Source organism: Salvelinus alpinus, chromosome 25, assembly GCF_045679555.1.
Source record: "Salvelinus alpinus chromosome 25, SLU_Salpinus.1, whole genome shotgun sequence".
Classification (NCBI taxonomy): domain Eukaryota; kingdom Metazoa; phylum Chordata; class Actinopteri; order Salmoniformes; family Salmonidae; genus Salvelinus; species Salvelinus alpinus.
In genome coordinates this window covers 30900952-30926253 of record NC_092110.1, presented here as the reverse complement: position 1 = coordinate 30926253, position 25302 = coordinate 30900952, and the positions used below count along the sequence as shown (strand labels likewise).

The 25302-nt window shown below is 43.9% G+C and overlaps 1 protein-coding gene across 6 annotated transcripts in view; it reads left to right on the top strand.

Moving 5' to 3' along the window:
• Window positions 1-594: 594 nt before the first annotated feature.
• The window catches only part of LOC139553801 (kinesin-like protein KIF13B), a 61048-nt gene continuing 36340 nt past the window's right edge, over window positions 595-25302 (top strand). For 2 of the 6 annotated variants that reach the window (XM_071366480.1, XM_071366481.1), the window contains exons 1-2: window positions 606-1761; window positions 10250-10343. In XM_071366480.1, the coding sequence (XP_071222581.1) occupies window positions 1692-1761; window positions 10250-10343 (164 nt within the window). In that variant the 5' untranslated portion in view covers window positions 606-1691. Of the gene's footprint in view, window positions 1762-10249; window positions 10344-25302 lie in introns of all 6 variants that reach the window. The other 4 variants (XM_071366479.1, XM_071366476.1, XM_071366478.1 and 1 more) reach the window with 4 other exon arrangements.

The window sequence follows — 25302 nt, the reverse complement described above, 5'->3', positions numbered from 1 at the left end:
CTTCTTTTATAGGCCAGTTGACTCAGTCACAAGTAGGGTGCCAACTAGTTATAATAAATTATTAACTCTTGCGGTCATGGAATTGTGTTTTATGATTGACACAGAGAAATGGTGACAACACTGCTTTGTTGGCAGCCAGCTAGCACTGACTGACATTAATCAAATTAAACAGTACGGTAGAAGAGGAATGTGGTAGTCAAACACACAACATTATACCTAAGATCAACAACGGGCAACATGTAGGCCTAGCCTATTGTAAACAAATCCATTGTAAGCCTAAATAGGTTTGTGTGGCCTACCTACACTAAACTTTATATGTGTTTGACCTTACCATTATGGCCAGGGAGTCTGTCGGCCTTTCTTTCTACAGTGTTCTTCAACGTTGCACTTTTAAATATAATGTATTTCACGTAAGAGAAACATTTCATTTCTTTCAAGTGACAGATAACTAATCATGATATGACTGTTTTCGAAGACAAAAATCACGTTTCTTTCTGCAATGTTAATGCAGTGAAACTTTGCTCAAGATTTGCTACCGACCTTCCCCACCGGAAGGGGCGGGCACGAGGTATCCCCTGGTTTCTTTTTGTTATCCTTAGGTTGAGAGCTCGCGAACAGAATCATCGGAATAGAACACGGTGCTGAGACAGAGAGACAGAGAGTTGTTTGGCAAACAGGTGGAAAATTTGGCGAAGAGAACGGAGACATTAATCTCAAACCACACAGCACTTCTCCGTTTGGAAGAAGAGTGTATTTTAAAACATGGAACAGTGTCGTTAGCCGGTAGATTGAGCCCTAGCACTTTCTTGTACCTAAATCGCGAAGTTGAGTCCCTCGACCCAGCCCGTTAGCTGTTTGGCTAGCTAGCCAGTTAGCATTGCATTATTAGCTATGTAGCTCGCTAACTAGCACATTTTTGTCAGCCAAGGGGTTCGGTCGCAAAGCAAATATATTTCGTTGTTTGCATATGGAAACTATCATGGTATAAACTATTCAGTTATTAGGTATGCTTGTTGGGTGTGTCCTTTAATCAATATTTGCTGTCATTCTGTTTGAAGACAGACAATAGTTTTGTCCGAGGGCATGATGTCACAGGGTTAAACTAGTGTATCAAAACTAACGACCATTTCGCTTGGTTAGCTCATAGCCAAGGTAACCATGAATATGCAATCTTACGCGTTAGCCGATTAACTATTAATTGAAATTGTTTAGCTGAGTTTTAAACGCGAACAGGTCAATGCCAAATGCATGTCTACATCGCAAAAGTAACGGGCATTAGCGACTTAGTTAGCGGCACCAGCTAACATGTGTGGACTCTTGTCTTGTGTGAAGCTCATCAGAGTTATTGCTTGTTTTCAGCATTTATTGACGTATTTTCTGGATTTTATTTTACAGATTAAACCCCTCGGGACATGCATGATCTGGAGAATAGCTGTTTATTGAAGATTTGCTGAAGGAGAGAGAATTCCCCTCCTAGTAGCAAGCCATTGTGTGATGATGGAAAATGCAATGTATGAGGACGAACCTTTGTAACTAATTTAGCTGGCTGACCAGGCAGTTGGCACCACATATCAAGGATTCTGGATGATTCTTCGACTAGAGCCCATTGGGGATCATTATTATCTTTTGGAGAGGTCCTGTAACTTATCGCCGAGACAGTCGCATTGTCTGTCCATCTGACAGTGGACACAATGGGGGAGACCAGTCTCAACGAATCGAATGTGAAGGTCGCAGTACGTGTTCGTCCTATGAACAGGAGAGGTGAGTAGCATTTGCTGGCTTATCGCTAAATTGATGACTTAACACTCGGCTCAGTTGTTGTGAAACGGGCCTAAAATCCACTGTACTAAATGGTTTTGGACACCCTGGCCCATAATACACAAACTAGCTGCCTATTCAAGAAGTTCATGTGATCTGCCTGAACATGTGTAGTCACCCTTTCATAACATAAGCCGCTATAATAAATGCACAGTGACATGCCTCCAGTTAATTAATCTGTGCGCGCGCACTACAATTATTATTTCAATTATAATTCGGGCTATGAATGCTCCTCGGGGGAAAGAAATGACATTTTAGCCGTGTGCCTAGTCGAATTTAGCCGTGGGAGAACATATCTGGAAGAACAGGAGTCTATTGAGGCGGAAAATACTGAGTCTAACTACAATGTAGCGGACCATGTCACGTGTGCCTTTTCACAGAGTGTAGAAATCGGTCACAAGACGGGGGAACTCGCTCTCGTAGCCTCCAACCAAAGCGGTTTAGCATGCAATGAAACAAGCCCAGGGCAGTATCAGTATGTATCCATTCAGACAGTTATATCCCCCACTACTCGTATCCTTGTCCATTTTGATAGTAGCCCACTGTTTACGAATGAATTGGATTCCCACCAAAACAGATCATAGACGCCTCTTCTTTGAAGATAAACTGTAATAGATTTGCTAATAACCACATAAATCAGAACATAACATCGTTTTCTCCTTCACACTGTTGAAAGTTAAGTTTGGTTTATATGTCACTGACATCTCAATGTGTCCCCTGTGTTTTGGCAAGGCATCATATTTCTCTTTCAACCTTGGCCTGTGTGTGTGTGTGTGTGTGTGTGTGTGTGTGTGTGTGTGTGTGTGTGTGTGTGTGTGTGTGTGTGTGTGTCAGTCAGAGCTAGCTGGTCTCTGGCTGTGCTGGACAAAGGCAGGAAGGGAGTCAGTTTGAAAGGACTATTTGCTAGCTTTGCATAACTGACCATGTTCCCATGGCGGTAGAGGAGTTATTGAGAGGCTAGGCCTTCGAAGAACAGCCTCATCGGCTCCATCCCAATCACAGCATAGTCACGGCTTTTCCATTTCCACACTGATGTCATGCCTATTGTACCACCAACCAAGCCCAGTGCGGTTTCACTTACCGCATGGAAGAAAGCACAAGTGCCAGTGGAACATTTGCTGGTACTGGAGAGAATCTGGTGAAAGATGAGATGAATACTCATTGCATTTTACCTCAGATATTTTTCTTCTATTTCCTTTGAGAAAAGGAAGATCTCAATGCTGTTCCTGAAAGTCATCGAACAGTCATAACTGGTTATAACATGATTAGCAGGTGTATGAACACACACACTGATCCGTACTACCAGTGAACTCTGTGTGGCCTTACCGTAGCCTTTGCTTAGAGCTGACGCTCATACCCATGTGATGATGCCCCTGACACGCACACACACAAACAAACTAGGGCTGTGACGGTAATGGCATTTTGGATGGCGTTAATGGAATGAATATAACCCCATTTTAGTTAATGATGGCATAATGGATAGACTGGCGGCCATTGCGAGGAGGTTGAAGCGGGAAGTGTACCATCAATATGTGCTTTGATTTCTTGATTCAACTCGACTGACATTGCAAAAAATACATTCCATTGCATGAGCCAAATCAGTGAACACCATTTGAAATAGGGCTGGGTGGTATAGCTTATTTTACGATATATCATTATTGATGCACAAACCTTTACCTTCTATAACATCTTGCCTATGCCGTTCTGTACCATCACTCATTCATATATTTTTATGTACATATTCTTCATTCCTTTACACTTATGTGTATAAGGTAGTTGTTGTGAAATTGTTAGGTTAGATTACTCGTTGGTTATTACTGCATTGTCGGAACTAGAAGCACAAGCATTTCGCTACACTCGCATTAACATCTGCTAACCATGTGTATGTGACAAATAAAATTTGATTTGATTTTAATGCTTAGTTTGTTAAATGTGACACGCCGTGTGTAATGTCAATTTTATAGTTTACTCCGCTACTTGAGTCGTCTCTCTCTATCTATATATATACTGCTTTCCACACAGACCTATCCCCTGCCACTCAAGGAGCAAATTTGTTGTTCCTCGACCACTTGCGTTCGGTCTGCATGGTCAATGCAGCACATGCAACAATTTTGTTGACAAAAATGCTGTTTTCATTTTGCTTCTTAATATAAATCCACTAGCATTCTATAATTACACTAATAGTTTGTTTCTTACATTTGCAAACTGCTAATTTGCCTTAGCAACTTGGGCCTAAGTCGAGGTTAGCCGCTAATACTAATCGCCAGAGGTGTGGACTCGAGTCACATGACTTGGACTCGAGTCAGACTCGATTCACAAATATGATGACTTGCAACTCGACTTCGACTTTAACACCAATGACTCGTGACTTAACTTGGACTTGAGCCCTTTGACTCGACCTGACTTGATATCCTCCCCAAGCCCAAATATAAAAAATTATGCGATTTTTAAAAAGTGTGCAACGCATCAACTCTTCATTTAATGGATTACAGTTTGAATCGGACAGCAGCCAATCAAATTGTGCCAGCTGAGAAAAAGTTGTGTGTGGCAGTGCAGAGGAACGTCGGCGGGTGAATTCAGATGGAGCCCGTGGAAAGATGATACCCAAAATTATTATTTTCGGATATAAAGACTATGCTGTAGTCAACAAAAAATGGATTGCAACTTGCAAAAGATGCGAGAAGAAAATTAGACTGAGGCGCAACAACTATTACTCTTATGAAATGGTATTACATTTGGTGAAGAGCACATTATGACTTGTTTAGGACTCAACTCAAAGTTTAGGACACGAGACTTACTTGTAAAACAATGACTTGCTCCCACCTCTGCTAATCGCTATTTAGCTGGCTAGCTAGCTAATAAATGTACTGAGTCAGAGCAAACGTAACTAGCTATACAGCCTGATAATACCAGGGATGGTGCTACCTAAATCAGCATGTTTGTGCAGCAGTATCTTCTAAATCAAAGAGGAATACGCAAAGCATAAATATGTTAGCTACATGAAGTAGCTAAGAGAGAACTTTAAATGTTAGGCAACACTGACAATTTTGGTTCCTACCCTGTCACAATAACGCTTCCCTGATATTTTCATTCGTTGTCATGTCAAGCAACACTGTATTTTAAGTTCGCACTATTAAACTAACTATAGAGTTAGAAGAAATTGAGGGAAATGCTGAGTTTTTTGGGGGGGGGTTAAGTTGAACTGAACACACCTGATTCAAATCATCAAAGCCTGATGATGAGTTGATCATTTTAGTCAGCTCTGTAGTGCTAGGGATGAAACAAAAATGTGTACCCCTTTGTGTTCCCAGGACCAGGATTGAGAACCACTGGATTGAGAACCACTGGGTTATATGCATGATCCAATATTTTTGGTATTTTACCAAATAGGGCTATCTTCCGTATACCACCCCTACCATGTCACAACACAACTGATTGGCTCAAACGCATTTAAGAAGGAAATAAGTTAATTTGTGTAACTTAACAAGACACCTGTTAATTGAAATGCATTCCAGGTGACTACCTCATGAAGCTGGTTGATCACATCACACCAGAGAAGCTTTAGCCATTCAAACTTCCCCGCCAGTTTGTTGTGAACACTTTGGCCTATTTTATATCCAGCAAACAAGAGTAAGGTGCTTCTTTCCTCAAATATATATCATATGTCTAATTTGCATAACTATTGTGATTGGATGACAGCTGTGAGGATTATCGAATCAGAATTAAATCCTCTGTCCAAACTTTTGACTGTGACTGTATATTACCCTTAGTACTCTACATTTACTGTTAATTAATTCGGATAATTTCTAATCTACAATGATTTGCTTTGGTTACGGTCATTTATTTGAATGAATTCAATTTTATTCCTCCAGCCTTCCTGTTCTCATTGTCAGAGTGGACTCATTGTTTGCAGAGTGCACAGCCTATGCTACACTAGTGAGAAACTCATTTTGATTCCTTTAAATCCATTTACAAGTTCTGTCAATTTAGTCATTTGTCTTTTGTTTGGATCGCTCCTGTCAATGTTGATTAACGACCTTCAGGCATAGAAGTAGGCCTATAGGCTACCTTGCCTGCGGGCAAATCTAGACACATAAATGTGCTCATTTGGGGAAATTATAGTATTTCTGATTGGCTTAACGCACCACCACTAATGACCTGTGGAGCTTCTTAAAGTACATTTTTCTTCACCTCAAACCGCAAGCAAACAAAGTATTTTTTACATCCATTGAGAATCACACTAGTTCCTCAATGTATTTGAAAAATCTTTCCAGCTCTCTCCCTTTCGATAACCACTCAGCATGAAAGGGGAAAATGTCATGCTCTGATCCAGTGGAAATGTCATAAAATAGGATTCTTATCAGTGCTTGACTTGGACTGATATGTTTCGTTACTCATTTTGGGTGCTGCTACTGTTTATATTTAGGTGCAGGAGTTCCACAATACTTTTGAGCTAATATTCTATAAGAGAAACAGGAGCTCAAGCGGTAGAACATTTTGGGTTGCCTGTACTCCGCTCCGGGTTAGCTCTTGCCGAAGTCAAGCACTGCTTCTTATCCTTTGCGCAAATAGCCTACATCTGTGTCTGTCCCGTGCTCATTGGTGCAGGAAACTCTGAGGGCCAAGAATATTTGATACAATGTTGGAAGTTCACTAGCACCAGCTTTAGGCCTGAGCAAGTTAATAGTTGGTACAATGTTTCAAGTTCGTTGCAGACAGGCCATGTGTAGCCAGTGTGATTTATAAGATATTTATTTTAATCAGGATATTTTCTACCTGTAGGCTGCAATGTTTTTATTTGTTGGCTTTATGTAGGCTATTTTTATCTAGTTGACAATGGAAGTTACTTTTTAGGTTATCATTTTCATTTAGATTTGGATAAAAATGTTATTAACCACATGACAATGCTTTTGTGATATGAAGACGTTATTATAAATTAAATGATAATGTGCATATGAAAACCATAACTAGCACGCAGATAGGTAGAAATGGGAAGATAAATTGGCATTCCACATGAGAAAGGTTGTTGACTCCTTGTGTAGCCTATTACCGGCAACTTCAGGAGAGTAATGGCAGAATCTACGAAAGCCAGCGGGAGGAGAATAGTTGGTTCAGGTTATGTTTTTTTTCTTCTGGTTATCTAGATCTCTGGCGCCCTCTTGAGGCATCAGACTAAAGCTTTAAGCATCAGACAACTCTATGCATATAGTTCATTTTATTTATAATTTATTACACTTAGGGTGTCTAAATGGAAAAATACACTTTTGACCAGTCGATTGGTCGAAAGAACCAGTTTTTTTTTTTTTTGTCAGACAGCCCTATTGTGGTTGAAATGGAATGTGTATGGGTGTGTTTGTAGCGTAGCTGTGAATATTTATTGTTTTTGTGTTCCTGTCTATGGTAAAACATTTTTGAATTGTCAATATTAGACCCCACGGGCCTAGAGGAAACAAAGGGTTTTGAAAATAATTTACTTTTTGAAATATTACTACCATGTGACCTAAGAATACAGTAAGGAATCATTTTCTACATAGTCAAGTACAGATTAAATCTAGGCTACATCATAATATGGTAAAGGTGTGCTAATATTTATTTATTTTACCGTTATTTTACATTCTCATTTACAGCAACGACTTGGGGAATAGTTACAGGGGAGAGGAGGGGGATGAATGAGCCAATTGTAAGCTGGGGATGATTAGTTGACCGTGATGGTATGAGGGACAGCTTGGGAATTTAGCCAGGACACCGGGGTTAACACCCCTACTCTTACGATAAGTGCCATGGGATCTTTAATGACCTCAGAGAGTCAGGACACCCGTTTAATGTCCCATCCGAAAGACGGCACCCTACACAGGGCAGTGTCCCCAATCACTGCCCTGGGGCATTGGGATATTTTTTAGACCAGAGGAAAGAGTGCCTCCTACTGGCCCTCCAACACCACTTCCAGCAGCATCTGGTCTCCCATCCAGGGACTGACCAGGACCAACCCTGCTTAGCTTCAGAAGCAAGCCAGCAGTGGGATGCAGGGTGGCAATTGAAATGAGAAAGCTGAATGTGGAAAGGGATTGGCCCATATTTAGGCTAGCAGTACAGCTGGATAGCCCAATAACCAATGCTGCTATTATTAGGCCTCTAGATGCACCGCTAGGCTACACTAGCTACCATGTACTAACTGACAGGGCCTTAGCCAAAGTCATTGTGCTTTCAATGTGGCCATAGAACAGTTTGAGTTCAGCAAATAATATATCATGGGATCTCTTTTATTTAATGGGATTTATTTTTATTCTCTTTCCAGTTTGGCTAAAGTAACATTATTTCTACATGGTCATTCATCAGGCATGTTTACAGGTAAAGTGACTCACAAGTGACTTACTGTCATATAGGCCTACAGTGTCCATTAGTAGCCTATGTGACCCTTGTGGGTATTGAACTCGCAAACTTGGTTTTTGCGACAGTCAGCACCTTCTTCCAATCAAGTAAGTAGTACTGAGCCGTTTGGCTGAGCCTGAGTGGTGCAAGTGATAGCTGTTGTCTCCAAGGCCAAGTGGTGAGTCATGGTTTGGCATCAGAGGGTCAGGGTCAAAGTGTGGTTGAGTCAATGTCCCACATCACATGAGGTATTTGTGTGAGGAGGACTAATGGTTTCAGACACTTTGTTCTACAGTTATTGATTGAGTTACAGCTCAACTCTCAAGAGAAAAGGCAACAAGCCAGGGCCTAGGCTACCCAGCACCGGCCACCAATCACTTAACAAAGGTTTCTGCCAAGACTTAATAGCCTCTTATACATAGCATATACAGTGCATCCGGAAAGTATTCAGACCCCTTGACTTTTTCCACATTTTGTTACGTTGCAGCCTTATTCTAAAACGGATTAAATAGTTTTTTCTCCTCATCAATTTACACACAATACCCCATAAAGACAAAGCAAAAATAGTTTTTTATAAACTTGGTTTAAATCACATTCACATAATTATTCAGACGCTTCACTCAGTACTTTGTTGAAGCACCTTTGACAGCGATTACAGCGTTGAGTCTTCTTAGGTATTTGGGGAGTTTCGCCCTATGGGACTCCCAATCATGGCCCATTGTGATACAGCCTGGAATCTAACCAGGTGATGCCTCTAGCACTGAGATGCAGTGCATTAGACCACTGCGCCACTCAGGAGCAGCGGTGGGTCATTTAATTAATATTAGAATACTAATAATAATATATGGGTAAATCCATTTGAATTCAATCACTTTTTGACATCACCCCTTTTTGATTTGAATGAAACCTTCCATGCATATTTGCCCGTTGTAGAAGTGCTCAGAAAGGGTCTTTTTGGACCTGAATGACAAAACATTTGAGATAAAGGTGCTCAACGTTGACCCATTTTGCATACCCCGCCAAACCATGAGACATCCATGTCTTCATCACTGGAATAGATAAAAGGTTGAGTTTGATCATTTTAAAGCTTACGAAAAGGTCAAAACGTCATTCACCTGTTGCATCAAGTCACCAACAGGCTCCTAAACAGCTTCTATCTCCATGCCATAAGTCTGACAAATAGCTAATAAAGTGGCTACATGGACTGAGGTGACCTTCGTATTTTATTATTTCTTAACACTGTGTTACGTCACAGCCTTATTCAAAAATTTATTAAAGACCCCCCCCCCCCCCCCCCGTCTAAGTTTTTCACAATTATTTTGAGATATGAAGACGTTATTATAAATTAAATTAAAATGTGCATATGAAGATAGGCAGATAACTTGGCAGTCCACATGAGAAAGGTTGCTGACTCCTCATGTAGCCTATTATCTGCAACTTCAGGAGTGTAGTGGCAGAATCTGGAGCGGGAGGAGAATAGTTGGGTCAGGTTACGCTTTTTTTCTTTTGGTTATCTAGATCTCTGGCACCCTCTTGAGGCATTTGTCTTATTTCATCAAACAGTAAACTTTAAGCATCAGACAAGCTCAGTGCATATAGTTGATTTTATTAAAACACTTAGGGTGTGTCTATATGTAAAAATACACGTTTAAAAATAGACCAATAAATTGGTCGAAAGAACAGACTTTCGGTCGACTTATATTTTTTAAAGTTGGGGACAGACCTAATGGAAAGTTTTGTTTTAAGTCATAGGGGATGCTGTCAAAGTGATTGAATTCAAATGCCATTCAGAAGACGCTTTTATCCGAAGCGACGTAGTCATGTGTGCATACATTTTTTGCATGAGTGGCCCTGGGAATCGAACCCACAATTCTGCCGTTGCAGTCGCCTTGCTCTACCAACTGAGCCATTCAGGTCCACAATATAATCAGTAAACAGTGAACGGTTATTCTCCTTTCTAGTCACGTGATGTGCCCGCATGAGGAAGTACCTACCATGCAACTGGAGGTTGATCTGAATGTTTGTACAGTACTCTGAACCTTTTCCCTTCTCTCCCTCACAGAAAAGGACCTGAACACAAAATGTATTGTGGATATGGAAGGCAACCAGACCATCCTGCATCCAGGCGGAGGAAACCTGGGCAAAGGAGACTCCAGGTGTGTGTGTGTGTGCGTGCACCCACCCATGGGACTCAGTTTCAGTTGTTGAGAGTGGGTGTCCAGTGATTTGGAGAGTGTCACATGACTGTTTGCGTGTCGATAGTCAGTCTGTCTATATCACCTGCTGAGTGCACAATGATTTGGGTCAGGAAGATGGGTTGAGCAGGTCTATGTGTGAGAGCTTGTGTGTGTCACTCGACGGCCCATTCCTCTCTCCCAGGCTGCCTGTGTTGGGGCATAACTCTCCTCCGGCTGACTTCTTCTCTGTTTCTCAACCCTTCCGTTGCCCCGACAACGCGGGGGGAGGTCACGCGGGTCAATACCAGGCGACCACGGAACCCCCTCTTACTTTTGGAGAAGCTAGGGAGCGAGGGACATTAAAAAAAAAGGGGAAGAGAGAGCGAAAGAAGAAGTGCACGTTTGCTTTAGCATCTGTCGGCCATAAAGATCCTCTACTGGCTTTTATGGGGTTAAACAAGGGATGCGCTATCATTTCTCTGCCTTCTTTTCCTCCTGTCTCTTTCCATCTGGGAGACAATGGGGCGAGAGGTGGTGGGGGGGGTTGCGACGAACAGGTTTCAAACTTGGAGAAAGACTGAGCTGGCTGCTCCCCATCACACTCCAGACACTTAAACGGTGGAGCTGGGTTCATGTTGTGGGCCCTGCTGCGGAGACTCATCCTGGGATGGAGAGATGAATGCTAAAGAGAGGCCCTCCTCACTCCTATAGAGCCTCTACTGACTCTCATGGCACCAAATGCCTTCCTATGGCCCCAGTTCACACGACTGTCTGCAGTATACACAGCTCAGTGTTGTGCCCAGTTTATTTAGGACAGAGGCACCTCTCCCACTCCCATAGGCATTCATTGCCATAGGGCCCCAGATGCCTCCTATGGCCCCAGTTCACATGACTGCAGTATGAGTGGATCTGTGTCTGTGGTGGTGGAGGGGGGGGTCCTACTCCCCATGAGCTCCAGGAGCAGACAGCGCTTCCACTGGAGTTCTCTCTGATGACGTAGGCCTAACCCAATCTGTATCCCTCCACACCCCTGTCCTTTTTCCTGCTCCCAGCATGTGGAGGGTGGGACGTTGTTGCCTGTCTTAACTGATCTCTCTCCATTGTGACTAGTGGAACATTGACCTTGCAATGTTTTGTCTCTGCTCCTGTGTCTTAAAGTTAATGGCCGATAAGGTGTTTTTCTCCCCTGTAGCAATAGTTACAAACAGGGATAGCCCTCTCTGTTAATCAATCAAATGTATTTATAAAACCCTTTTTACATCATCAGATGTCACAACGTGCTTATACACAAACCCAGCCGCAGGCAGAACAGTTGAAACTGGAGCAGCTTCTGTGTTGCCTGATCTGGGGTATTGTGATTCATGAGTGGAAAATGATCATGTCTAATGAATGGTCAATAGGCCTACAGTACACGGTCTATTGTTGATACCCTGGCTGAGGCTGGGTGGGCCGACAGCTGGCTCGCTCATGTCCTTCCTGCTGCCATTAGTTTGCATAGTGACGAAAGGCTTTATTTGCATAAGTGTTGGAATGCAGTGTTGACTTGTTCAGTCAGACTTGGGCTCAAACTCTCAACATGTCATTTCATATTATATGTGGTGGCCAATATACCATGGCTAAGGTCTGTTCATAGTCACGACGCAACGCGGAGTGGATACATCCCTTAGCCGTGGTATATTGGCCATATATCACAAACCCCTGAGGTGCTTTATTGCTGTTATAAACTGGTTACCAACGTAATTAGAGCAGTAAAAATGTATGTTTTGTCATACCCGTGGTATACTGTCTGATATACCACAGCTGTCAGCCAATCAGCATTCAGGTCTCGAACCACCCAGTTTATTATATTGACAAGTTGTTTATTACACATAGGAAATGCGTAGCTGTGAATGGAAAAACATACAGAGGTAGCCAACACAATGATGCCTCCATCTGAAGTGTTGTTCAAACAAGTCCTCTTTTTAATTGCATGTAGTGTGATCCATATAAAAGCACAATGAAGCCACACTCATTTGACACGATTATAAACACAGTTGGTCGCTCCTGAGAGGGTAACCTTTCATGTGGTTGATGTCATATATTGTGGGCCAAGCCTTAAAGGCCCAGTCCACTGACCTGACCGCTCATCGCTGACCTCTGCTTGTTATTCAGAGTAGTATTGTGATCAGACACCCATCAGACACCCATGGCATAATCACTCATTCGAATGTGTGTGCTCTGCTGAAGCAGTGCGATTGCTAATTACAGGGATGCAAATAGGTCATTATTCAGTGATATTCTCAGTTTTGATCGCAAAAAGACCCTGTGGTATCACGGTGCTACTCCTGATACTTGGCCTGGTATCAATCACACCGTTAGAAAAATGTCCTATTGTGACAATGCGCAAATTTACCCCCCCCCTTTTTTGGGCCATCAAATTTTATTTGTCACATGCGCCGAATAGAACAGGTGTAGACCTTACTGTGAAACGCTTACTTACAAGCCCTTAACCAACAATGCAGTTTTAAGAAAAATAATTACTAAATAAACTAAAGTAAAAAATAAGAGTAACAATAATGAGACTATATACGGAGTACCGTTACCGAGTCAATGTGCGGGGGTACAGGTTAGTCAAGGTAAAGGGGGGGAGGGTCAATTCAAATAATCTGGGTAGCCAGTTGATTAGCTGTTCAGCAGTCTTATGGCTTAGAGGTAGAAGCTGTTAAGAAGCCTTTTGGACCTAGACCTGGCACTCCGGTATCAATTGCTTTGTGGAACCAGAAAGAACAGTCTATGACTTGGGGGACTGGAATCTTTGGCAATTTTTAGGGCCTTCCTCTGACACCGCCTGGTATAGAGGTCCTGGATGGCAGGAAGCTTTGCCCCAGTGATGTACTGGGCCATACGCACTACCCTCTGTAGCGCCTTGCTGAGCAGTTGCCATACCAGCCGGTGATGTAACCAGTCAGGATGCTCTTGATGGTGCAGCTGTATCATGGACCATGATAGTTTGTTGCAGCTTGAAGCTCTCAACCGGCTCCACTACAGCCCCGTCGATGAGAATGGGGGTGTGCTCGGCCTTTTGAGGTCACTATGGTGTTGAACGCTGAGCTGTAGCCAATGAAAAGCATTCTCACATAGGTGTTCCTTTTGTCCAGGTGGGAAAGGGCAGTGTTGAGTGAGTGCAATCGAGATTGCATCATCTGTGGATATGTTGGGACTGTATGCAAATTGGAGTGGTCACCAGTTTGCATCCCTGTACTATTTAGGTCAATAGTACAGTAAGGAGCACAAGGGAGGGTGTCCCCTATCCCATCCTCCCTAACCCTTACCTGTAATAGGCTGTAGCCCAGCCTGAACCTTGTCCCTCTCCATACTCACCCTCCCTATGTCTTCTGCAACCATGGCATGCACAGTCACAGGAGAGGGGAGTGAGCGGCCAGCGTGCATCCACGCGGAAACATATTTTTTTAAGTGACTGCGATCGTAACAGAGAGAACCAGAGAACGAACGAGGAAGGACAGGCGGGCGGGCACTCAGTCTCCTGACTGCCTCCCTCTCTCCTCTCATTGGCCGGTGGGCCGTGTCGCGTGATGTGTAACTGGGTTATGGGGTGCAGGACGGGGCCCCTCACAGCCCTCTGGAGTCTGAAATCCCCCAACCCAGTGCTGCATCCCGGCCCCTGATTCGCTGTGACAGCTGTCAGTGTGGCGACCGTCAACCTCTGAGTGGGTTATGGCTGGGGGGCGGGAGGGTTCTCCTCCTTTATGGTGAAACTGGACAAGAAAGACATCCAGTAACAATGCATTGGCGAGGGTTGGTTAGATTGAGCTGTGCTGTTGGCGAGGGTTGGTTAGAGTGAGCTGTGCTCTTGGCGAGGGTTGGTTAGATTGAGCTGTGCTGTTGGTTAGATTGAGCTGTGCTGTTGGCGAGGGTTGGTTAGATTGAGCTGTGCTGTTGGCGAGGGTTGGTTAGAGTGAGCTGTGCTGTTGGCGAGGGTTGGTTAGATTGAGCTGTGCTGTTGGCGAGGGTTGGTTAGAGTGAGCTGTGCTGTTTGCGAGGGTTGGTTAGATTGAGCTGTGCTGTTGGCGAGGGTTGGTTAGAGTGAGCTGTGCTGTTGGCGAGGGTTGGTTAGAGTGAGCTGTGCTGTTGGCGAGGGTTGGTTAGAGTGAGCTGTGCTGTTGGCGAGGGTTGGTTAGATTGAGCTGTGCTGTTGGCGAGGGTTGGTTAGATTGAGCTGTGCTGTTGGCGAGGGTTGGTTAGATTGAGCTGTGCTGTTGGCAAGGGTTGGTTAGATTGAGCTGTGCTGTTGGCGAGGGTTGGTTAGATTGAGCTGTGCTGTTGGCGAGGGTTGGTTAGATTGTGCTGTTGGCGAGGGTTGGTTAGATTGAGCTGTGCTGTTGGCGAGGGTTGGTTAGATTGTGCTGTTGGCGAGGGTTGGTTAGAGTGAGCTGTGCTGTTGGCGAGGGTTGGTTAGATTGTGCTGTTGGCGAGGGTTGGTTAGATTGTGCTGTGCTGTTTGGCTGCAAGGTTTATACTGACTCACTGCACTATACAGTGTTCACTAAGTTCTTGAAGAAATTGGGGGAAATTATGGGCTGGGCTGTGGGGTTTTCTCTCACTGTGTGTGTGTGTGTGTGTGTGTGTGTGTGTGTGTGTACGAGACACGGCTCCTGGTCTTGGAGAGATGAGTATGATGGGAAAAGCAAGAGATAAAAGGAAGGGGGGTGGTGGAAGGATAGAAGAGAGACAGAGACATCGTGATGGAAGGATCGAAGAGACAGAGACATCGTGATGGAAGGATAGAAGAGAGACAGAGACATCGTGATGGAAGGATAGAAGAGACAGAGACATCGTGATGGAAGGATAGAAGAGACAGAGACATCGTGATGGAAGGATAGAAGAGAGACAGAGACATCGTGATGGAAGGATAGAAGAGAGACAGAGACATCGTGATGGAAGGATAGAAGAGAGACAGAGACATCGTGATGGAAGGATAGAAGAGAGACAGAGACATCGTGATGGAAGGATAGAAGAGCGACAGAGACATCGTGATGGAAGGAAAGAAGAGACAGAGACATCGTGATGGAAGGATAGAAGAGAGACAGAGACATCGTGATGGAAGGATAGAAGAGACAGAGACATCGTGATGGAAGGATAGAAGAGACAGAGACATCGTGATGGAAGGATAGAAGAGACAGACATCGTGATGGAAGGATAGAAGAGAGAGAGACATTGTGATGGAAGGAGAGAAGAGACAGAGACATTGTGATGGAAGGATAGAAGAGACAGAGACATTGTGATGGAAGGATAGAAGAGACAGAGACATCGTGATGGAAGGATAGAAGAGACAGAGACCTCGTGATGGAAGGATAGAAGAGACAGAGACATCGTGATGGAAGGATAGAAGAGACAGAGACATCGTGATGGAAGGATAGAAGAGACAGAGACATCGTGATGGAAGGAGAGAAGAGAGACAGAGACATCGTGATGGAAGGAGAGAAGAGAGACAGAGACATCGTGATGGAAGGAGAGAAGAGAGACAGAGACATCGTGATGGAAGGATAGAAGAGACAGAGACATCGTGATGGAAGGAGAGAAGAGACAGAGACATCGTGATGGAAGGAGAGAAGAGACAGAGACATCGTGATGGAAGGATAGAAGAGAGACAGAGACATCGTGATGGAAGGATAGAAGACAGAGGCATCTGTCTATATGTCTGTTCTATGTAGCCTACTGTCAGTTGGAGCTATTAGGGAAATAGGCTATGAAGGCTTATGTCAGTTGTTCTATGTAGCTTAGTGTCAGTGAAATGACATAGGGCAATTCCACTATAACGGAGTGATGTTGAGACTCAGATTTTTCACTTTCAAATGTATGTAAAACAAAAACCAATGATTGCAAAGTTAAACAAAACATACAGCTCTATGGAATTGTCCCGTGTCAGATACCTGCCAGAGTTTTGGATGTTTTTAAAGAGCTGAAGTTCAGCTGAGGCATTTTCAAAGAATGTGCATGGATAAAGGGAAACAGGTGTGTGTCTGTCTGTGTTGGCCATATCACAAAGTGAAATGTATTAGTTGGTGAAATATTTGTGTTTCGATTGTCAACAATCTCTTTGTCGTTTGCGTCAAGTGTATGTTTGTTTTTTTCGTGTGTGCGCGTGACACTTCTAGCGTGTGCCTCTGAGTGTATGTTTTTTTTCCCATGTAGTGTGTGTGTGTCGTCTATGCCTTCAGGTTGTTTTGCCTGTAGTGCTCATCTTATGAGTCTGATTCCGTCCTGTCTGGTTTGACAGGTATCATGGAGGGATGAGTGAAATGGAGGACTAGAAAGGGCTAGAGGCTGATGTTATGGGGGAGGAGAGGATGTGCAGGGGAGAGAGGAGTGGGCTGAGTGTACAAAACATTAAGAACTATGCTCTTTCCTTGACAGACTAAGTGAAAGCTATGATCCCTTCTTGATGTCACTTCAATCCACTTCAATCAGTGTAGATGAAGGGGAGGAGACGGGTTAACCTTTTGTCAATAGGGGGAGCTGTTAGCATTATTTTTTTTTTTACATTTCCAAATTAAACTGCCTCGTACTCAATTCTTGATCGTACAATATGCATATTATTGTTATTATTGGATAGAAAACAGTCTATAGTTTCTATAGGAGTTGAAATTTTGTCTCTGAGTGGTACAGAACAATTTCTACAGCACTTTTCATGACAGGGTTCAGATTTCAGAAATTTTTACCTCTGATCTGGGGTCTGTTTTTAAGGCGACAGTGAATGCTATGAAGAAACCGACACTGCCTACGTCTTCCTCTGGGTGTCTGTACGTCATCACGTTTTCAATGGAATCGATGGGACGTTCACAGCCATTATAAAAGACGAAAATGTACAGAGACCACCCTTTCTCAACGTGCACCTGAAGCGTAAAGGACATCGGACCTGCCTCGTTCCAAATCGTTTTCTAACCAGCAGTATTTCTCCGGTCATGTTTTCAGTCGTTATAGTTGTTAAAAACATCATAATGTAGTGAATTTTAACCGTTTTATATCAATTTATATCCGTTTAGTGCGATTTTGAGGAATTTCTTTGTCGTGCACTCTGAAAGTTTGGACACGCTTTAGGGTGTCGGTCGTTGGTGATGGACATTTCGAAGGACAGAGGACATCTATCGACCAAAAGACGTTTATAACATAGAAAGGATACATTGCCCAAGAATATGATGGAAGATCAGCTCAAAGTAAGCAATATTTAATATGATAAACCGTGTTTCTGTCGAAATATTTTAAACGCACATATCGCCATTTTGTTTGGTATAGCTTCACTTGGCCAACCCTGTATTGAAAAGTAAGGATAATTTTAAAAATGTAAATCAGCGGTTGCATTAAGAACTAATTTGTCTTTCGATTCCTGTCAACCCTGTATTTTTTAGTCAAGTATATGATTAGCTTTTAATTAAACTAGATCACTCTGATAGATGACGTCAGACATATTGAGGCTTGATTTCCTAGTATTTTCATTGTGTAACCACGGTTTTGTATGGCTAAATATGCACCTTTTCGAACAAACTGTATATGTATGTTGTAAAATGATGTTACAGGAGTGTCATCGGAAGAATTCTGAGAAGGTTAGTGAAAAAATTAATATCTTTTGGCGGTGGTTACGTTATAGCGCTCTTTGGCTGGAATCGATGCTCTGGTAACGTTGGAACATGTAGTATGCTAACTTATCGATTTATTGTGTTTTCGCTGAAAAACGCTTAGAAAATCTGAAATATGGTCTGAAATCACAAGAACTGGGTCTTTCCATTGCTATGCTTTGTCTATTTTTATGAAATGTTTTATGATGAGTAAATTGGTCATACACGTTGCTCTATCTAGTAATTCTAGTGGATTTGTGATGGTCGGTGCAATTGTAAACTGTGATTTCTACCTGAAATATGCACTTTTTTCTAACAAAAACTATCCTATACCATGAATATGTTATCAGACTGTCATCTGATGGTTTTTTTTATAGGTTATTGGCTATCAATATCTTAGTTGAGCCGAATTGGTGATAGCACCTGAAGGAGTAAGAAACTGATGGAGTTAGAATAGTGGTGTATTTTGCTAACGTGTTTAGCTAATAGATTTACATATTTTGTCTTCCCTGTAAAACATTTTAAAAATCTGAAATGGTGGCTTTATTCACAAGATCTGTATCTTTCATCTGGTGTCTTGGACTTGTGATTTAATGATATTTAGATGCTACTATCTACTTCTGAAGCTATGCTATCTATGCTAATCAGTGTGTGGGGGGTGGGGGGTGCTCCCGGATCCGGGTTTCTGAGGCAGTAAAAGTTAAATAATATAATTTTTTTGTTAAACCTTGAGACAATTGAGACATGGATTGTGTGCCATTCAGAGGGTGAATGGGCAAGACAACAGATGTAAGTGCCTTTGAACGGGGTATGGTTTGTGTCAAGAACCACAACGCTGCTGGGTTTTTCACGTTCAACAGTTTCCCATGTATATCAAGAATGGTCCACCACCCAAAGGACATCCAGCCATCTTGACACAACTTTGGGAAGCATTGGAGTCAACATGGGCCAGCATCCCTGTGGAAGGCTTTTGACACCTTGTAGATTCTACGGCGCACCTGGAGTGAATTAGGATGAAGTGCCTTACTCAAGGGCACGTAGACCGATTTTCACGTCGGATCGGGTATACGAACCAGCAACCTTTCGGTCACTGGCCCAATGCTCTAAATGCTAGGCAAGGGAAGACATGGAGTAGAAAAAGAGGTAGAGGGCAGAAGGAGGGAGGATTGACAAAGCACTTGTGAATGACAATGATGATTTGATGCTGCTGAACACTAGAGCTAGCAGAAACTGTACATGTGATGTTAGTTCCCACTAGAACTAGCCTATGCTAGCTTGGGTTTGGCTGCAGTTGATTAGAGCCCTTCAGATTTACTGCATTTAATCTCATAAGCCTAATGAAGAAATTACATATTTTTGACAGCCACCCCCCCAAAATTTTGAGGTGTATGGTGGTAGTGCAGCCCTTTTGGATTGGATTAGGTTAGTGAGAAATTCATGACTCTTCCGATGGTTTAGATGGACAGATGTAGTAACAGGACTATCACCACCTAGGGGGTTACATTCCACTCCCATCTCTTCCTCCGCTAGGCTGTCTCGGTAGTATGTAGCCAGGCCTATATAAGCTGTGCACACGTGTGTTGGGGAATGCGAGAGCAGCAGCTGCTGTTATAGCAGAGCTCCGTTCCAAATTGAGGATAAAAGCTCCCAAACAGTTTTACAGGGACTCTGCGACAGGAGAAATCTATTGTCCGGAATGATAGTAAACAAAGCAGCACGTCACAGGAGAGTGGAGAGGATTCCCCCTGCCTCCATTAGTCGATGCTTTTCTTCACTGGGACCACTCCAGGGTTTGGGTTAATTGGGGCATGAACTGAACTTAACAGCCTAGCCAATAAACTCCCAAACTACCAAATAATCTAAGTGAGGTCTGAGGCACAGCCCACTAGATAGAGGGAAGTTGTCTGGCTAGAGGACACTAGATTTAACTCTCCTGGCTGGGAATGGTAGTTTCTGTTCTGACTCCACAAGCCTCTGTTTTTAGTGTTGAGTTTGATTGAATGTCCAATTTGTAAGCCACTTTCCTTCAGGAATCTTCTAGGAAAGGATCTGGGAAGTTATAGCTGTTTGCTTATGTCTCGCCTACCTGGTTGTCACCGCTCTGCCAATGGGAGTGAACAAACAGTCACACAATATTACACAGACAGACAGACAGACAGACAGACAGACAGACAGACAGACAGACAGAATAACTATTTACAATGAGTTTCCAGCCTGTAGCAGACAACTTTTTTCCCCCAGCCCACATATCATGATTCATAAGGCCCACATGTTTTATGGGTGCAGTCGGCGTGCCTGGCGGGCATGCTTCTAAGCTGTCTTTTACTCTCACTACCCAGACAGGTTGAGACAGCATGCCGGTCTGCTGATGCTGTAACAGCATGCTGTAGCCAGGCCCCAGTGGGGAATAGGAATACCAGGGGATAAGGAGAGCAAGCTGTGGGGTGAGGTTGGTGGGAAAAGGACTGGGAAGCAGCTGCCAATTACTACCACTCCCCTACCGACCATCCTTCCTTCGCCCACACCTTCCCTCCCTCCCTGGCTATCAGAGAGCTAAGCCTGGGGTAACTCACTGTCCGTGGCAGGACTTGTCAGCTCAACACTGTGGTCTGCGTCCCAAATGGCACACATTTTCCTCTATAGTGTTCCCTATGGGCCCTGGTCAAAAGTAGTGGCCTAAATAGGGAATAAGGTTCCATTTGGGACCCCAGCCTAGTGCCAGGTGGAATCTGCACAGATGTTTTCCTATGTTAGCACAGCTGAAAACTGTTGTCCTGATTTAAAGAAGCAATAAAACTGGCCTTCTTTAGACTACTTGAGTATCTGGAGCATCAGCATGCGTGGGTTCGATGACGAGCTCAAAATGGCCAGAAACAAAGCACTTCTGAAACTCATCAGTCTATTCTTGTTCTGAGAAATGAAGGCTATTCCATGCGAGAAATTGCCAAGAAACTGAAGATCTCGTACAACGCTGTGTACAAACTGTCTCTAACCAGAATAGGAGGAGAAGTGGGAGGCCTCCAGAATAGGAGGAGGAGTGGGAGGCCTCGGTGCACAACTGAGGACAAGTACATTAGTATCTCGTTTGAGAAACAGACGCCTCACAAGTCCTCAACTGGCAGCTTCATTAAATAGTACCTGCAAAACACCAGTCTCAACGTCAACAGTGAAGAGGCGACTCCGGGATGCTGGCCTTCTAGGCAGAGTTGCAAAGAAAAAGTAATATCTCAGACTGGCCAATAAAAGATGAAGATGGGCAAAAGAACAGATACTGGACAGAGGAACTCTGCCTACAAGGCCAGCATCCTTTCATGGCTACAGATGGGTCGGTAGTCATTTAGGCATGCTGCCTTAGTGTTCTTGGGCACAGGCACTATGGTGGTCTGCTTAAAACATGTTGGTATTACAGACTCGGACAGGGAAAGATTGAAGACACTTGCCAGTTGGTCAGCGCATGCTCGCAGTACACGTCCTGGTAATCCGTCTGGCCTTGCGGCCTTGTGAATGTTTTAAAGGTCTTACTTGCATCAGCTGCGGAGAGCATGATCAGTCTTCAGGAACAGCTGGTGCTCTCATGCATGTTTCAGTGTTATTTGTCTCAAAGCAAGCATAGAAGTAGCTCGTCTGGTAGGCTCGTGTCACTGGGCAGCTCTCGGCTGTGCTTCCCTTTGTAGTCTGTAATGGTTTGCAAGCCGTGCCACATCCGACGAGCGTCAGAGCCGGTGTAGTACGATTCGATCTTGGTTCTGTATGGATGCTTTGCCTGTTTGATGGTTCATCGGAGGTCATAGCGGGATTTCTTATAAGCTTCCGGGTTAGAGTCCCGCTCCTTGAAAGTGGCAGCTCTAGCCTTTAGCTCAGTGCGGATGTTGCCTGTAATCCATGGCTTCTGGTTGGGGTATGTACGTATGGTCACTGTGGGGACGACGTCATTGATGCAGCCAATAACTGATGTGGTGTACTCCTCAATGCCATCGGAGGAATCCTGGAACGTATTCCAGTCTGTTCTAGCAAAATAGTCCTGTAGCTCAGCATCTGCTTCCTCTGACCTCTTTTTTTATTGATCTAGTCACTGGTGCTTCCTGCTTTAATTTTGGCTTGTAAGCAGGAATCAGAAGGATAGAATTATGGTCAGATTTGCCGAATGGAGGGCGAGGGAGAGCTTTGTATGCGTCTCTGTGTGTGGAGTAAAGGTGGTCCAGTTTATTTCCCCTCTGGTTGCACATTTAACATATTGATTAGACATTTGGTAAAACAGATTTTAAGTTTCCCTGCATTAAAATCCCCGGCTACTAGGCGCGCCGCCTCTGGGTGAGTGTTTTCTTGTTTGCTTATGGCGGAATACAGCTCATTCAATGCTGTCTTAGTGCCAGCCTCTGACTGTGGTGCTAAGTAAAAAATACAGATTAAAACTCTCTAGGTAGATAGTGTGGTCTACAGCTTATCATGAGATGCAATAGCTCAAGACTTCATTAGATATCGTGCACCAGCTCTTACAAAAATACATACTCCGCCGCCCCTTGTCTTACCAGACGCCGCTGTTCTATCCTGCCGGTACAGCATATAACCAGCCAGCTGTATGTTGATAGTGTCGTCATTCAGCCACGACTCCATGAAGCATAAGATATTGCAGTTTTGAATGTCTCGTTGGTAGTATAATCTTGCGCATAGGTCATCGGTTTTATTCTTCGAAGATTGCACGTTTGCTAGCAGAATGGAAGGAAGTGGGGGTTTATTTGATCGCCTACGAATTCTCAAAAGTCAGCCTGCCCTCTGGCCCCTTTTTTTCTCCGCCGCCTCTTCACGGGGATCTGGGCCTGTTCCCAAGAAAGCAGTATATCGTTCGCGTCGGGCTCGTCAGACTCGTTAAAGGAAAAAAATGATTCTGCCAGTCCGTGGTGAGTAATCACAGTCCTGATGTCCAGAAGTTATTTTCGGCCATAAGAGACGGTAGCAGCAGCATTATGTACGCAAATAAACAAACACAATCGGTTGTTGACACGTAAAACGTCTGCCTTCTTCTCTGGCGCCATTTTTGTGGTCAGCCCTAGGGTTTTCAAATCAAGTCTCTGCATAGAATCCATCTGACAGTAGTAGTAATTTAATGTTTCCCCTACTTAACCATCCATATAGCTGTGGTGGTCCACCTTGCTGACTGAGCAGTGTCTCTGGCCATGTGTCTCTGGTCATGTGTCTCTGGCCATGTGTCTCTGGCCATGTAATGGTGTTGTGATAGGGTCTGATAATAACAGTGCCATGGGCTAGAGGAGCAGTCAGTGATAGGACAAGGGCAAAGTAACTGTTGCTACATTGTTTAGGAAGGGAGTTGGCTGGGGTGTGTGTGAGAACATGTAGCAATCTGCTCTCTCTCACTCACTCACTCACTCACTCACTCACTCACTCACTCACTCACACTCACACACACACCCTTCCTTCTGATTCAGCAGTCGGCAACGTAGGCCTGAGGTTGCAGGCAGGGCTGTAAAAAGTGAGTACAAGTTTACTCAGCCAATAATCCTTTATAGGCCTTGGGCTAGCCTATTACAGCTACCGCCACACCCCTAGCATCAAACAATTGTCTCTGTGAGATGAGTTCTTATCTCCTATTGAGAATGGCCTATGTGCCAGACAGATTTTATCCAACATGCAAGCTACACTATTGTATCCTCTGCCAATTGCCTGCTACAATGGGTGTGTCCGCATATCGTCCGATAGCTGCACTGGGCTTGAACCTGAGCGCTGATTTGGCTATGCTGGTTCCAGTCATTAAAGCCTGATTGGCTATGCTGGTTCCAGTCACTAAAGCCTGATTGGCTATGCTGGTTCCAGTCAGTAATAACTGATTTGGCTATGCCCACCACCCAGCTCTGTCTGCTTCCGGGCCGGAGACATAGAGGCCTGGTCCGCACCCACTGACGTGTTAGCTAATACACACCCCATGTTTATTGTGGTCATTGTGAATGTCTGTAGTATGATGTGCAGAAAGCAGACGTAACATCTATTATTAGACTCCTGTACTAATGGACAATCAGTGTGTGGGGCCTTTTAAAGAACAAACAAAATGTCAGTGCGTGTAAATGCGTGTCTCTTCTACAATGCATCCCCAGCATTTTTGTGAATCCATTGTAGAAACTGAGTGTCTCCTTGTCTCTCTCCCGCTGCCTGTGAGTTAGTGTGTGTTAGTGTATAATATTACTGTTGGTCATTGGGTTCATGCAGTGCTGTGCAAAGCGTCTTCTCAGCCACAGGGTAGATAAAGAAGTACTCAGGCATTTTACTAGGGGTGTAAGATTCACTGATACACCGGTCCCTGATTTTTAAATGTTTAAGATGCAGTGCATTCGGAAGGATTCAGCCCCCTTGACTTTTTACACATTTTGTTACAGCCTTATTCTAAAATGGTTTAAATAAATTCTCATAAATCAACACGCAATACCCCATAATGATAAAGCAAAAACAGGTTTTTAGAAATGTTAGGAACTTATATAAATATAAAATGTTAATATCACATTTACATAAGTATTCAGACCCTGAAGCACCTTTGGCAGCGATTACAGCCTCAAGTCTTCTTGGGTATGACGCTACAAGCTTGGCACACCTTTATTTGGCGAGTTTCTCCCTTTCTCTGCAGGTCCTCTCAAGCTCTGTCAGGGTTGGCACACCACACATAGCTGCACAGCTATTTAAAAAAAAAAAAAAAAATTGCCCCCTTTTTCTCCCCAATTTTGTGGTATCCAATTGGTCTTGTCCCATCGCTGCAACTCCCGTAAGTACTCGGGAGAGGCGAAGGTCGAGAGCCATGCGTCCTCCGAAACACAACCCAACAAAGCCGCACTGCTTCTTGACACAATGCCCATCCAACCTGGAAGCCAGCCGCACCAATGTGTCGGAGGAAACACCGTACACCTGGCGACCTGGTCAGCGTGCACTGCACCCGGCCCACCACAGAGTTGCTAGTGCACGATAAGACAAGGATATCCCTGCCGGCCAAACCCTCCCTAACCCGGACAACGCGGGTTTTGGAGCAGTGGCTTCTTCCTTGCTGAGCGGCCTTTCAGGTTATGTCGATTTAGGACTCGTTTTATTGTGGATATAGATACTTTTGTACCTGTTTCCTCCAGCATCTTCACAAGGTCCTTTGCTGCTGTTCTGGGATTGATTTTCACTTTTCGCACCAAAGTACGTTCATCTCTAGGAGACAGAACGCGTCTCCTTCCTGAGTGCTATGACGGCTGCGTGGTCCCATGGTGTTTATACTAGCGTACTATTGTTTGTACAGTTGAACATGGTACCCTAGGGCATTTGGAAATTGCTCCCAAGAATGA